Consider the following 13,568-nt stretch of genomic DNA (forward strand, 5'->3'; position numbering starts at 1 on the left):
TCCTCCTGCCCCTTTTGCCCTTTCCTCTCCCCCAGTCCTTTCTCTCTGCCTTTCCTATCCCTCTTCCCCCATCCTTTGCTCTCTTCTCTGTCTCTTTATCTTTATCTCTCCTCTTTCGCTGTGTGAGAGCTTCTCTTCTCTCTCTCCCTCCCCTTCCCACTCTGCTCCCAGGAAATCTGCATTTATATAATTTAAAAAGAAAGAAAGAAAACAACTAATTTATAGAGATCCTCCTGTCTCTGCTGGGATTAAGGGCATGGGTTACCATTGCCTTGCTCAAATATTTTATCTTGGCTCAAGTTTGAACTGTAAAGTCTTTTCAATTTACTTACAACATTTTAAATCTCAGAACTCTGTTTTTAATACCAAACAACAAAAATATCCTTTTTATTTAAGAAGAAAACTTTAGTCTTTCTTAGTTAGTTTGGACCAAATGACCAAGCTGTCTGGTGAACTATTGTCTTTCCTTATTCAGGGATGAACCATACCATAATCACCTCTTTACAATAAACAGAAAGCTCTTGGGTTAAAGGTGTGTGTTAGGGTCAAGCCATACCAAACAAGAAACAAGTTTTTTACAGTTCACAATCTCAGCATTCACAATGGGGTTAAATGTCCAACATACGTATGCACAAATGTATATGAGTCTGGTTCTGTTGTTTGTGTGTATATGGTTTCAGGTCTGACCACTCTGCCTTGGACAACCAGTAAGGGGTCTCCTCCCTGGGAGAGGCTAATTCTCTCAGCAGCCAGCAGTTGCTTACACGTTTTGCATAGGGGTGGGTCCCTGCGAAATACCCATATTCCACATCAGTATATCCACTGATGACGATGTTGTTCCAGTCTTGTTCATGGAGCCGTTTCTGTGAGAGACCATTTCACAGCAAAATTCTTGGTGTTCTGATTCTTCTATGATATTCCATGAGCCATAATTGCAAAAGCTGTAATGTAGATGTATCCAATGGGGCTGGGACCCTAACGATCTCTTAATCTCTGGTCTAGCTTTAATGGCTCCAGAAAATACAATACAAGCTCCCAGGGGAGGGAAACAGTTAAACAGTTAAACAGGCACACAGCTGCCTCGTTGGAGTTAAGGCCCTTTTAACAAGAGGGAAGTCATGCCCGGCACTGGAAACCTAGTCAGTTTGCTGGGCTAGTCAGGTTGTATACCTTAAAGAATTTACTACCACCACTTTGCTAGACCAGCATCACTCCTTTCTGTATTCAAAATCTTATCTTTAGACTCACACATAAGTGTAGCTACCACCCATCATCAAAGAAGCATCTCTTCACAGCAGATGGAGAGCATCCCAGAAAACCACAGCTGAGCATAATGCTTTGGACATTTGACATCTTGCCGTCATGTGCCACAAGAGGTTCTTCTCTGGTCATGTCTAGAGAAAACTTCTAGTGTTTAAGCGTCTACTTCTTTAGGTTTGTGATATTCATGGCTACAATTTTACTGAACAGATTCCCATAAATTTTTTAACATAATTGTCATAGCTCCTTCTCCTGTGCCATAGATCCATAGGTTTATTATCTTAAGTGATAATTATTCTCTGCCTGATTTTTTTCAATGAAGTTTTCTTCTATATTTTATATTTGATAATTTCTGTGTTTATAAAATGAGCAAGATCTTACTCTCCCAGGATGTATGGAATAAAGCTAGACAGTAAACAAAATGTAAACCAATAGGTGGTAAATGTACAAATGAACTGACTTGGGCTTTTGAAAAGCAATGCAGGCAAGTAAGGCAATTAGAACTTCTGAGTAGGTACCTTGTCTAAATCGAGGCTTTAGTGATAAGAGCTAGCCACAGGAAGCAGGAATCGAGGTGACAGTCTGAAGAAGAGCAAGCATAAAGTTTTGAGCTAGAAAAAAGCTGGTGATAGAAGAAACTGTTGTTCTTATAAAACTGTGTTTGTTTCTCAGTTTCTCTCTTAACCTTAACAGTTTAACAGTTGCTCTCTTAACAAATAATTGAGACCCTTTTATATTTATTTAATAATAAGCGTCACAACACAGTAACTGAGCAGTTATTAGCCCTCTAAGCTAATTTGGCTTCCTTCCAGCATACATCCCAGAGATACTTGCCCCCTGTAGCCTCTTGCTCCATCTCCTCTCTTTGATGTCTTCTTGACCTCTCCCTTGGCTCAGTCCTCTTCTTCCTCCTCTAACTCCTCCTCCCATGACTAGCAGGAAGTCCAGCCCTATTCTCTTGCCTGCTCAGCGATTGGCTGTAAGCTGTTTGGCATATCAGGGAACAATTGGGGAGCAGTGTTTATGCAATATTGATACAGAAAATTCTGGGATAAAGAATTGCAACCAGATATTAGGGGGAAAGTATAGAAATCAGCATTTGAATTACACAATAACCTTATGCCTACTAGAAACTATAGTAGATTTATTGTGAGAAGGAAAGATAACACAAAGTCTTGTAAGCCAAATAGCATTTGGACTTTATTTGGTGTTACAGTGTCCGAGGCTGTGATCATGTTTAGCTTCATCTCTGTTACCAAAATTTAACTTAAATTTTTTATGCAGGTAAAGTATAATTGTAACCTCTTTCAAATTAAGTTTGAATAAAGTAGCCAAGATATGGTGAGATTGGCATCTTAGATTATATAGTGATTCTTCATGTTCCTATATATATATTTGTGTCTGTACATTAATGTATATGCTATGATGTTTTGGGACTTGACATGATCCTGGGTCAGTGAAAACATTAGATTATTTATTTTTTTTTTATTTCATTTTACTTTCTGTTTTTTTGAGACAGGTTTTCTCTGTGTAGCCTTGGCTGTCATGGACTTGAGTTGTAGACCAGGCTGGCCTTGAACTCACAGAGATCCACCTGCCTCTGCCTCCCTAAGTGCTGGAATTAAAGGCCTACATTTGATTTTTTTAAAATGTACACAGCTATGTATATTTCATAAACACATCTATTTGAGAGGTATGTGTGTGTGTGTTGGTATAAAACAGAAAGCCTGACAAATAGGTAATTGTGTTGTCATTGAGCTACATCTCCCAAACATGATTTCTATCATGACATCATACATCAAAATGTAGATAGATAAACCTGTGAGATGGCTCAGCACATAAAGGCACTTGTCATCAAGCTTGATGACTTGAGTTCAATCCTCAGGGCCTATATGGTGGAAAGAAGGAACCAATTTTCAAAGACATCCATATGTACTGTGGCATGCATCATCTCCCATCCTGACATCACATATTACCTGTGTACTCAATAAACAGATAGATGATTGAATGAATAAATAAATAGAAATTAAAGATACAGATAAAGGACCAAAATAAAGCAACTAAAACATCAGTGTTTTAAAGTTGTAATTTAGAGATTTTCATGTTCTGGGTTTTTTTTTTTTATTATTATTTCACTATAAAAATTACTATAAACAATGTTTTATTATGATAATAGTATTCTACCATTTGCTTCATATGTTCAACTGTGTTAAATGTTTTGCTATTTAATTTCTTATTATTGCATGTTTTATTGTAGCCTCGTGCTGTGGCAGGCTTTCGAGGGACAGTTCGTTATGCATCAATCAATGCTCATCGGAACAGGGTATGTATCTGGTCCAGAGGGTCATTATAACTGCATGTCCATGGCTTGTATCAGACTGACATCTTCATATTTCAGTTTAAACGTATAAAAAGTTCTCAAGAGCTGAGGATCCCTTTTATAGCTACACATTTACCTGAATGGTTGTTCTGTATAACGCTAATGGTAAAGGAATTCATAATACTAGTTCATGGTAAGATGTATAGCAGATGACGGGTGTGGGCAGTGCATAGAAAATAAAGCTGCATTTGCAAGGACAGGCAGCAGCTAAGTATGTTTGCTGTGAATGTTTCTGTTTTATTATATATTAGTATTGAAGATTAAATATAGATGCTTGAGGAAATAAAATACCTGAATTCTGTTCTAAGAAATTATTTGTGGGTTGGGGCCTTTGAGATGGGTCAGCAGGTAAGGGTATTTAACCACCTAGCCTGATAATCTGAGTTTGAACCTTCGAACCCACATAGTGGGTGAAGAGAACTAACTCCAGCAAGTTGCCTGATCTCTTCATACTTAACATGGCACATGAGGACCCACACATGTTCACACACACCCCCAAACAAATATAGTAAAAACAGTTAATATGGATATAATACTGTCAGTACCTAATGGAATACAGAGTGTTTTCGTCATAATGTGTAATAATTTTTATACATCAAGCCCTTTCTTTTTGTAACAGGGATCATGGAGATGTAGCTCAGTAGTAAAGCTCTTGACTAGCATGGGAAGACAGAGTCGAACAGTACCTGAGTGAGGAGTGAGGACTGAGATAATTAAAGCAAGTCACACTACACATGGGATCAGCTTGAGAGGGCTGTCAGAAAGACTTCAGCCATGAGTTTATTCCACAATTGCTTTTTTATAGGCAAAGCAAAAAGCAGTCACATCAATACAAGAAAAAAGTTCATGGAACTGCCAAACTTGTTTTCTTAAACTACTTCCCTGTAGCAGATATGGTCCAAGGTCACACAAAAAAAGTTTTAAGGAACTTGGTGAAACATCCTCTTATCTCTGTCTCTAGGTGAAGGCCAGGATGAAAACATGTTTTTCACTGAAAAACTCAATAATAGAGCAGCTTGACAAACAAGCAGCTCTCCACGGAAGACCTGGTTTAAATCCCCACACCACAGCAAAAGCCATAAATAGCCTAAGCCAAAACAGCATTGTTTTTCTTATTACTGACTGAAAGAAAAAACTTTTAGGATTGCTCTTTTTTGTTTGTTTTGAGACAGGGTTTCTCTGTGTAACAAGAGCCTTGGCTGTCCTAGAACTCACTCTGTAGACCAGGCTGGCCTCGAACTCACAGAGATCCACTTGCCTCTGCCTCCCTGAGTGCTGGGATTACAGGCATGTGCCACCATGCCTTGCTGATGGCCTATTTTTAATTTTCAAAGTTGTCTTTGGGTCTGGTTACTTTTGGTGAGAATTCTTTTATTTGCAAAATTTTCATTTAAAAAGTTGAAATAAGAATTTAAAAATTAAAAATAAGTGACTGAATAAAATTTTTGCAATGCTGGTACCTAGTGCCTTTTTGTTAGTAAGCAAATAATCTCCCATTGAACTACATTCCTATTATCTCTTAAATTGTTGATTAATTAGTACATTTTTAATTATATTTTCAGCATTTCTAGGTTTTAGAGGTTTATTTATTGGGTTGGTTTTTGAGGTAAGATCTCTTATGTCTCAGTCTGGCTTCAAACTCACTAAGTGTGGCAAGGATGGCAAGGAACTTCTGATCCCTCTTCTTTTCCCTCCATGTCCTGGGACTGCAGGCATGCACTGCCGCACACCGTTCTATGTGGCACTGTGTGTCAGAGCAGGGCCTTACGCATGCCAGGCAGTCAGTCTACCAGCCGAGCTACGTCTCAGCCCTATGTTCGTCTCCCTTTTAGTGGTGACTGGTTTTTTTATGATGTTGAGAATGTAACACAGGGTCTTACACACACTTAGTGAGTACTTTACCACTGAACTACATCTCCAAGCAGGACATTATTTATATCAAAACATTTCTCAGTATATTCTGCATATGGATTGCTATATCATTGTGCAAACATACAGATGCTTCCCAGATGGTTTATGGGAAATATAATTAATGGGTGGGCTTAAACAGTTTGATGCACTCAGAAAAATTGGTAATGTAATATAAATTAATTCTCTTTTATTTTTTTAAGGAAATGGGAAGACATGATGACCTTTGGTCTTTATTTTACATGTTGGTCGAGTTTGTGGTTGGTCAACTGCCTTGGAGGAAAATAAAGGACAAGGTAATTTTGAATCTTAATGTCAATTTTGATAAGGGAAAGAACAAAATTTTCTATTCAATCCAGGCAGTAATGGTGCGGACTTTTAATCCCGGTACTCAGGAGGCAGGAGGCAGATCTCTGCAAGTTTGAGGCCAGCCTGGTCTACAGAGTGACAGGACAGCATAGCCAGGGCTACACAGAGAAACTCTATCTTGAAAAACACAACCCAGCTCCCCCCCCCCAAAAAAAAAGAAAGGAAAAGAAATTTTTTTCTCAGTAAGCACTTTTTTGAAAATATACGTAAATATTATATATCTTCTTATATTGATACCATGTAGGCAGATGAAGATATAATTCAGTGATCCAGTGTGTCCCTAGCATGTGTAATTCCCTGAACTCAATTCCTTACACTATAAAAACAACAAATAAAAAGAAAAAAAATCATATATAACCCTCCCATATGTGGGTAAGTTTTGTATTTGAGTATCAGTTTAGTTGTATGGTCTATTTTAAGTTTTTAAAAAGGAAAATCCACTTATAAATGAAACTTAAAAATCTATAAGCAACTTCATACATTACAATATGTGTGTTTCTCTCTGTAAATTGATATTAGAGACATAATTATGATTTTTCATATATATTGTGAATACATACATTTTATAAGAATGGCATTTCTTCTGATGTGAATTGTAGGTCTTAGTTTTTAATTACCAAATTATTTTGTTTGGAAAATTATAAAAACTATGTTGCTAAAGGTAAGTAGACACACTTTTTTAACTCTTAGGGTTTATCAGTTCACTGGTCAGACTCCATATTACTCTGCTAGCTCTGCGTTACGTTATCTTTCCTTCCCATATTGAAGCGCTGTGTAAAGCCATTAGTGAGCACTGATTCTTGCTTTGTGCTTTATAGCACTTTAATAGCCTGGTTTATTTTCTTGAGATTGTTTCTGTGGGCATGTAATGCATGGCTTTTAAGAGAAGCTGATTGATTCCTGTTCTCTTTACCTTCCAGGAGCAAGTAGGCTCCATTAAGGAAAGGTATGACCACAGGCTCATGTTAAAACACCTCCCTCCAGAATTCAGCACCTTTCTTGACCATATTTCCTCTTTGGATTATTTTACAAAGCCAGACTACCAGGTAACCATCTTTGTGATTTCTATTTGTTGATTTTTCATTCTCTTAAGTCTGCACTTATACTCACTGTAGATTTAAGAATGTCAGAATTAAGTATGGAAGGTGCCTAGAGTAACATTATTTTAATACAGCTTAAGAAATGTGAAATTGACATGATGATAATGATTATGATCATGTGGGGTATGCAAACCTGTCAAGAATGAGAGTCAGAGAGTCTGTTGGATGGATTTACTTCATGAGTTGGATTTATTATGTTAACTTTTTTTCCTGTTCTTGACATGATTTGTCTAGTACACAGAGCAGTGGTTCTCAACCTATAGGCCACGACACCTTTGGCTAAATGACTTTGACAGGGATCACTGAAAAGGATTGGAAAACACAGGTATTTACATTACAATTCATAACAGTAGCGAAATTACAGTTATGAAGTAGCAATGAAAATAATTTCCTGCTTGGGGGCTCACCACAACACGAACTATATTAGAAGGTCACAGCCTTAGGAAGGTTGAGAACCACAGATATGGAGCATGATGATAATCTAATTTTATAATTAGCTGAGGACTGTCTGTGGTACTGGCTGGCACGCAGTAAGTGTTACTGCCTCTCTTCATCTCTGGCCACTGAATTAATTCTGTAGCATAGCAGTTAATGAGCCTTTCCAATGACCAGCTAGGTTTGCCTCAAGTTGTATTTTTGTGTGTGTGTGTGTGTGTTTGTTTCAGAGAGGACCTGGTTAAAGCTAAATGCAAAAACAACTCCACTACTGAAAATACAAATACAGCCCCACAGAAAATAATAACATATTAGGATATAATTTTATCTCTAGTGGGTTCTGCTGCTTGCTAATGGAAGTTTTAAATTCTAAAGTGTTGTCTGTGTTCCTGCCTATCCCAAAGTGAATTCAATTTCATACAGTAATTATTTCTCTAAGCAATTACAGCTGTTATTTAAGGTATAGACTGGCTATAAAGCAGAGAGTCAACAAAACCTTGGGTTTGAGAGGCCTGAGTGAGCAAATTTATTTATTTTATATAAATGGACATTTTGCCTACCTGTATGTCTCTGTCTGTCTGGTGTCTGCAGAGGTCAGGAAAGGGTGCTGGCTTGGGTTTTAGTTTGGATTATCATTACCATGATGAAATACCATGACCAGAGCAACTTGGGTAGGTTTATTTGGCTTACACTTCCATATCACTGTTCATCATCAAAGGAAGTCAGGACAGGAACTCAAACAAGGCAGGAACCTGGAGGCAGAACTTGATGCAGAGGCCATGGAGGGGTGCTGCTTACTGGCTTGCTACTCCTGGCTTGCTAAGCCTGCTTTCTTATAAAACCCAGGACCACCAGCTGAGGGATGACACCACCCAGAAAGGGCTGAGCCTTTCCACATCAATCACTATGAAAATGATCTACAAGCTCCATTGTATGAAAGCATTTTCTCAGTTGAGGCTCTCTTCCCTCAGGGGACTCTACCTTGTGTCAAACTGACATCAAATTAGCCAGCACACCCTAAAACTGGAGTCATAGATGGTTGTAAGCTACTATGTGGGTGTTGGGGATCAAACTGCTCCTCTGGAAGGACAGACAGTGTGCTTAACTGCTGAGTCATCTCTCCAGCTCTTGAAATGTTCTCCTTGTATTTGCATTTTATATTTTTTTCTTAAGTGAAGATGATTCATATTACTTGCAATAAAACAATAAAATTGTACCTGTAAGGCTAGATCTAAGAAGACCAACTTTCCTGTGTTGGGCACTGATAATTTTTTATTCACAAATTGCTTGGGAAAAGATACGAAAGTTTAGGATTTTGTTTGTATTTGCTTCTAGTCATACTTGTAATCTAAAACAGACTGCCATATACCAGCTAATATTTGAAAATTCTAGTTAAATAACTGTTCTCAAGTTTTTCATTTTGATATTCTGTAAGGGTCATCTCTGTCATTTATTAACAGAACAAAGTATGGTTACTTTTTTCCTTGGGGAGGGATGGAGTAGACATGACATTTTCTGTGTTTCATGCACCGTAACTAATCTGATTTTCTTCTGCTCTCTCATGTTTCATAAGTAATGAGTGGGAGAAAGCAGGTGACAGGAGAGGATAAGTAGGGAGAAATGTTGACATGAGTGATTAGAGTGTTCTAGTGACCAGTGGCAATGTGATACCAGTTTTCAAGAAGATCTGAGCTTTCCAGCTTTATTCTCTTGCTGCTTTTATGAGCATTGTTATGATCTTCGTTTGAGAAGAATGTATTTTGAATCTGAATTTGAACTGATACTTTCCGTATAGCTAACTTCAATCTGAAGTTTATTCCTGGGCTGGGCATGGTATTGCACCTTTAACACCAGCATTCACCAGCATTAAGGAGGCAGAAACAGGTAGATTTTATGAGTTGAGGGCCACTCTGAGCTTCACTTGTTCTGTGTGGCGAGTGTCAACCAAGGCTATACAGTGAAATCATCTCAGGAAAGTCTTCCTTTCTAAATGTGATTTTTATCACTGTTTCTTGGGGTTCTTCATGGTAGAGTCATATAGTTAAAATAACAGCCTTCCTCCAGCAATAGGTGAAGGTGCCCAGTGGGGGCAGCATGACTGACTGCTTAACTGTGTTAGAGTGTAGATTTCCAACTTCATATCATCAGAGCTGAGACCAAGATGAAAACATGTTTTTGTAATCAGAAAGGATCATAGTCAACTTTTACTGAGAATGTGTACGTTTTGTAAATATTTAAAGATTAAGGAATTATTTTATAGGTCATTATTATCAAGCCACACAGGACTAGTACTTCATCCAGTAGCACACTCTGACAGCAGATTACAGACCTAGAAAAAAATAGCTATTTGTGTGTATGTGAAATTTTTCATCATCATCATCATCATTGTTAACATTAATTACAATTTATTCACTTTGTATCCTGACTCTAGCCCCCTCCCGGTTCCACCCTCCCTCTTTCCCATCACCCATGTCCCTCCCCTAGTCTACTGATAGGGGAGGTCCTCCCCGCCTACTATCTGACCCTGGCCTATCAGGTCTCATCAGGACTGTATCCTCTTACTCTGTGGCCTGGTAAGGCCACCTCACCAGGGGAGATAATCAAAGAGCAGGCCACTGAGTTCATGCCAATGACTACTCTGGCTAGGCTACCTAATTCTGCCTTTGGCAGGAGGCAGAGTCAGCTCTCCTGCTCTCCTGCTCTTCTGCTGGCTCATATGCACACCTCCAGAGCTAGCTCCACTGTGCTGCCCGGTCACGGTCCAGGGCCCACTCTCCCAAGTGCTGCAGCCTCCTGCTCTTATGACCCCATAGCCAGTTCTCCCAACTGTCAAAGGTGGTGGGTGGGCGAGGGCTTAGCCACTGCATCCACACCATGCCACCTCATGGCAGAGGAGTGTCAGGGCCAGATCTCCCTCCCTCTGGCCTCGGGGCTGGCTCACCTGCTCCCCATCAAACATGGCCAGCCCTACTGCTGTTCAGGTGAGGGGCAGGCAGGACCTGCTCTCTCTAGTGCTGTAGCCAGAGAGGACCAGGGCCAGCTCACCAGTCTCATGACCCCAGTACCAGCTCTCTTGACTGCTGCAGGTGGTGAGGGGCAAGGGAGGAGGGGAAGGGTGTCACCCACACAGCCGCTCCACCTCACATCTGACAAGTAGTGGAGCTCTGCTATGTTCTTGCCCTCAGGGCTAGCTCACCACCACCAGGGTCAGCTCTGCTGTGCTGTGCAGGACCTGAGTGCTACAGCTGTTGAGGAGCAGAGCTAGCTCTCCTGAGCTCGTGACTGTGGGTAGAGGGTGGGGCAGGCTGGTGTCTGCACCTGTGTCAGCCCACCGCAGGCAGTGGCAGGGTCAGCTCTCACACCCTCACACCCTCTGCTCAGCGACAGCTCCACTGTGCTGTCTGGGCAAGGTCAGGGTCCAGTCTCCAGAGTGCTGCTGCTGGTGAGACCAGCTCACCAGAGTGCCTCATCCAGTGAGGGGTGGGGCTAGTTATGCACAGCCCCTGGACATCCATGTGTTCCCCTCTGGACCACGCATGGCCACGTACTCAACAGAGGCAGCTCGGGCTGGGACCTCACCGTGGCCCCAGGTGGCAGAGCTGACCACTCACAACATGCTACTCCTCCCCACCCTTAAGTCTCTGGTTCTACCTCTCCAGCTCTCCAGTGCTCAAGCTACTCCACTTCTCTCTCTCCCGTCTGACCACCACATACACATTGTGGGCTGGCGGGCTGGTGGTCCCCTGGGTGACAGTCTTCATTCTTGCTGAGTGGTGTGTCTGGGTCTCTATGGCCCACCTGTGCCGTGTGCTGGAGGGCAGCTCCATGGATGGCATGGCGGCCCACAGGTCACTGTCTTTTTCTCTTAGGCTGCACTGCCTGGATTTGACTTGATTTGGTTTTATGAGTCCTAGACATAAGATATGTTTGGCTACCAAGCCAGGCATGAAGCTAGGATGAACAAAGGACTGGCATCTGCTCTGCCTCTGACTGACACAACACCACCACCACCAAGGTGTCTCCATTAAGTTTTTAGATCCTAGAGAAACAAGATACCCCCCACCCCAGGCGTGTGTAAACGTGTGCCTGGGTGGGTGGGTGGGTGGGTGGTGCATGTGAAAGCCTAAGGTTGATATTGGGAGGCAGGGTCCCTCAGTTGAACCCAGAGCTAACTGATAAAGACGCAAACCAGGCCTTTGACTAACTAACAAAAAGGGGTGGTTTTGCCGTTCTCATTGGCTGAGGTTCAACATCACATTCTACTATTGGCTAATTTGGAAAGCAGCTCAAAAGAAATGCAGGAAGGAAGAAGGGGCCATTATGGGAATGTAGCACTGTCTTTGGATAAGTAGAAGTTCTACCAGCAGGGGAAATTAAAATATTTGAATTTCTAGTAAGGCACAGTGGTTCATGCCTTTAATCCCAGTTCTTGGGAGGCAGTGGTAAGTGGATCCCTGTGAGTAGAGGGCCAGCCTTGCCTCCATAGCAAATTCTAGGCCAGTCAGGGCTATATAGTGAGATAGTCTCTCAATAAAAACAAAACAACATGGCTATTTAAGCTGTGGGCTGGCTTTCCCCAGGGTCAGAAGATTGTTCAAGGTTCCTGAATAAACTGCTTTGAAAAAAAAAAAAAAAAACAACAACAAATTTTTAATTTCTTTTAAAGTTTTATAAGGTGGGGAGAGATTGTGGAATATTGGTCCTTGGCAGGCTAGCCTCCTTTGATAGGGAGAGAGAGAAAAAAAAAAACCAAACATTTCTTAGAATTCTTGCCTTTTTATTATACATTTTCATTTTTTTCTTAAGGTTCAGCCAGCATGCTGACTTTGTGAAGTCTGTACAGACAGAAAGTGACTGGGAATCATTTGGAGGAGCCCCGTGACATAAGGAACTAACTCTTCAGCAGGGCTTAAGGCAATGCTGCCTTTATAGGGGTGGCGCCTTGGCCAGGCGATTGACCTATTCCAAATGGAAAATTAGGTTTCCATCCAGGCTGAGTTTGTGCTCTTGATCAGAAGTTTTTGCCTAACAAACTTCTACTTCAACATTCTCCTCCTTTGAAAAGGTTTTTTTTAAAGAACCATATAGAAGCCAGATCAGAGATCAAAGTCCCTTTTGGCATCTCTGAAGTTTGGCAAGGATGAGGCTGCCAAGAAATACAGGAACAATTCTGGTTACTTTTCTTTAGGGTCTTTTTACCCTAAACTTCCTAGCCAAATTTTACCTCCTAGTTTCATCACCCACCTACCCCCGAAATAACCCTAACTGCCGTTATAGAATTAGGGCAATGACTGGTCTGGCTTCTTCCAGCTAAATGAGGGTTTAGGTGTAGCAGTTGGGATATTCCTCCATTGGGTGTATCTAAAAGACCTCAAGAGTACATCATTAATTCCAGTCATACAACAGTCATGTGTAAGGGCCGTCCTTGACTGGTATCTGGAGAGAGATTTGAGGAAGTGGCAAAGGCAACCAGGAGAAGCCAGAACACAGGTTATTTTTAAATGCCCAAGTCAAAGTGCATTAGAATGTCTTGATGGGCTTTAGAGATCGCTGTCTCCTCTTTCCTTTGGACTCCAAGGCTAGTCCCACAACATTGCACCCAGGGTCTGCTTTCAGGCATTTTGATAACTGTTGGCTAGAATCAGTGTGAAGTTTTTTTTCCAGATTTATTCTAGAAAGAGAAAAAGAAATTAGCCATCATTTATTTCTGATTAAAGTAATGGTGAACCTGTCTGTTGGCTGTAAGTAAGTACAGCAGTGTAGTCAGGGTCTGCAGTTTTCCATCTGGGTAACAGTTTTTTGTCAAGGCAGAAAAATCACTAATGAGATAATAAATAACATTTCATACGGGTTTACATCTAGTGGCTGGGGAATGAGATCCCTTGGACTGTTGGAGAAACATACCAATAATTTAGCCTTTAATTACACTTTCACCTCAGGTGTTAAGACCACGCAGGAGCCTTTCCTTCCGCTTTGTTTTCCATTCGGGAGAAATTTTCAGCCACCTCACTCTTCCATGTATAAATTCTTCTTCTTACTAAAAATGTTTGCATTTTTTCATTCTTCTAACATTTTCTTCTACTTACTGATTTTATTTTTTCATACCATAAAGCAAA

At 40.8% G+C, this 13,568-nt stretch overlaps 1 protein-coding gene and 1 long non-coding RNA gene across 4 annotated transcripts in view; one reads left to right on the forward strand and one right to left on the reverse strand.

Annotated features, from left to right (window-relative positions):
• The window catches only part of Ttbk2 (tau tubulin kinase 2), a 121,228-nt gene that overhangs the window by 77,979 nt on the left and 29,681 nt on the right, over nucleotides 1-13,568 (forward strand). For both annotated transcript variants that reach the window (XM_021639386.2, XM_060372009.1), the window contains exons 8-10: nucleotides 3,518-3,583; nucleotides 5,752-5,844; nucleotides 6,838-6,963. In XM_021639386.2, the coding sequence (XP_021495061.1) occupies nucleotides 3,518-3,583; nucleotides 5,752-5,844; nucleotides 6,838-6,963 (285 nt within the window). The remainder of the gene's footprint in view (nucleotides 1-3,517; nucleotides 3,584-5,751; nucleotides 5,845-6,837; nucleotides 6,964-13,568) is intronic.
• The window catches only part of LOC132649055 (uncharacterized), a 32,286-nt gene continuing 30,918 nt past the window's right edge, over nucleotides 12,201-13,568 (reverse strand). For both annotated transcript variants that reach the window (XR_009587481.1, XR_009587480.1), the window contains exon 3: nucleotides 12,201-13,123. This is a non-coding gene — a long non-coding RNA (uncharacterized LOC132649055). The remainder of the gene's footprint in view (nucleotides 13,124-13,568) is intronic.

This window comes from Meriones unguiculatus, chromosome 18 (assembly GCF_030254825.1).
Source record: "Meriones unguiculatus strain TT.TT164.6M chromosome 18, Bangor_MerUng_6.1, whole genome shotgun sequence".
Classification (NCBI taxonomy): domain Eukaryota; kingdom Metazoa; phylum Chordata; class Mammalia; order Rodentia; family Muridae; genus Meriones; species Meriones unguiculatus.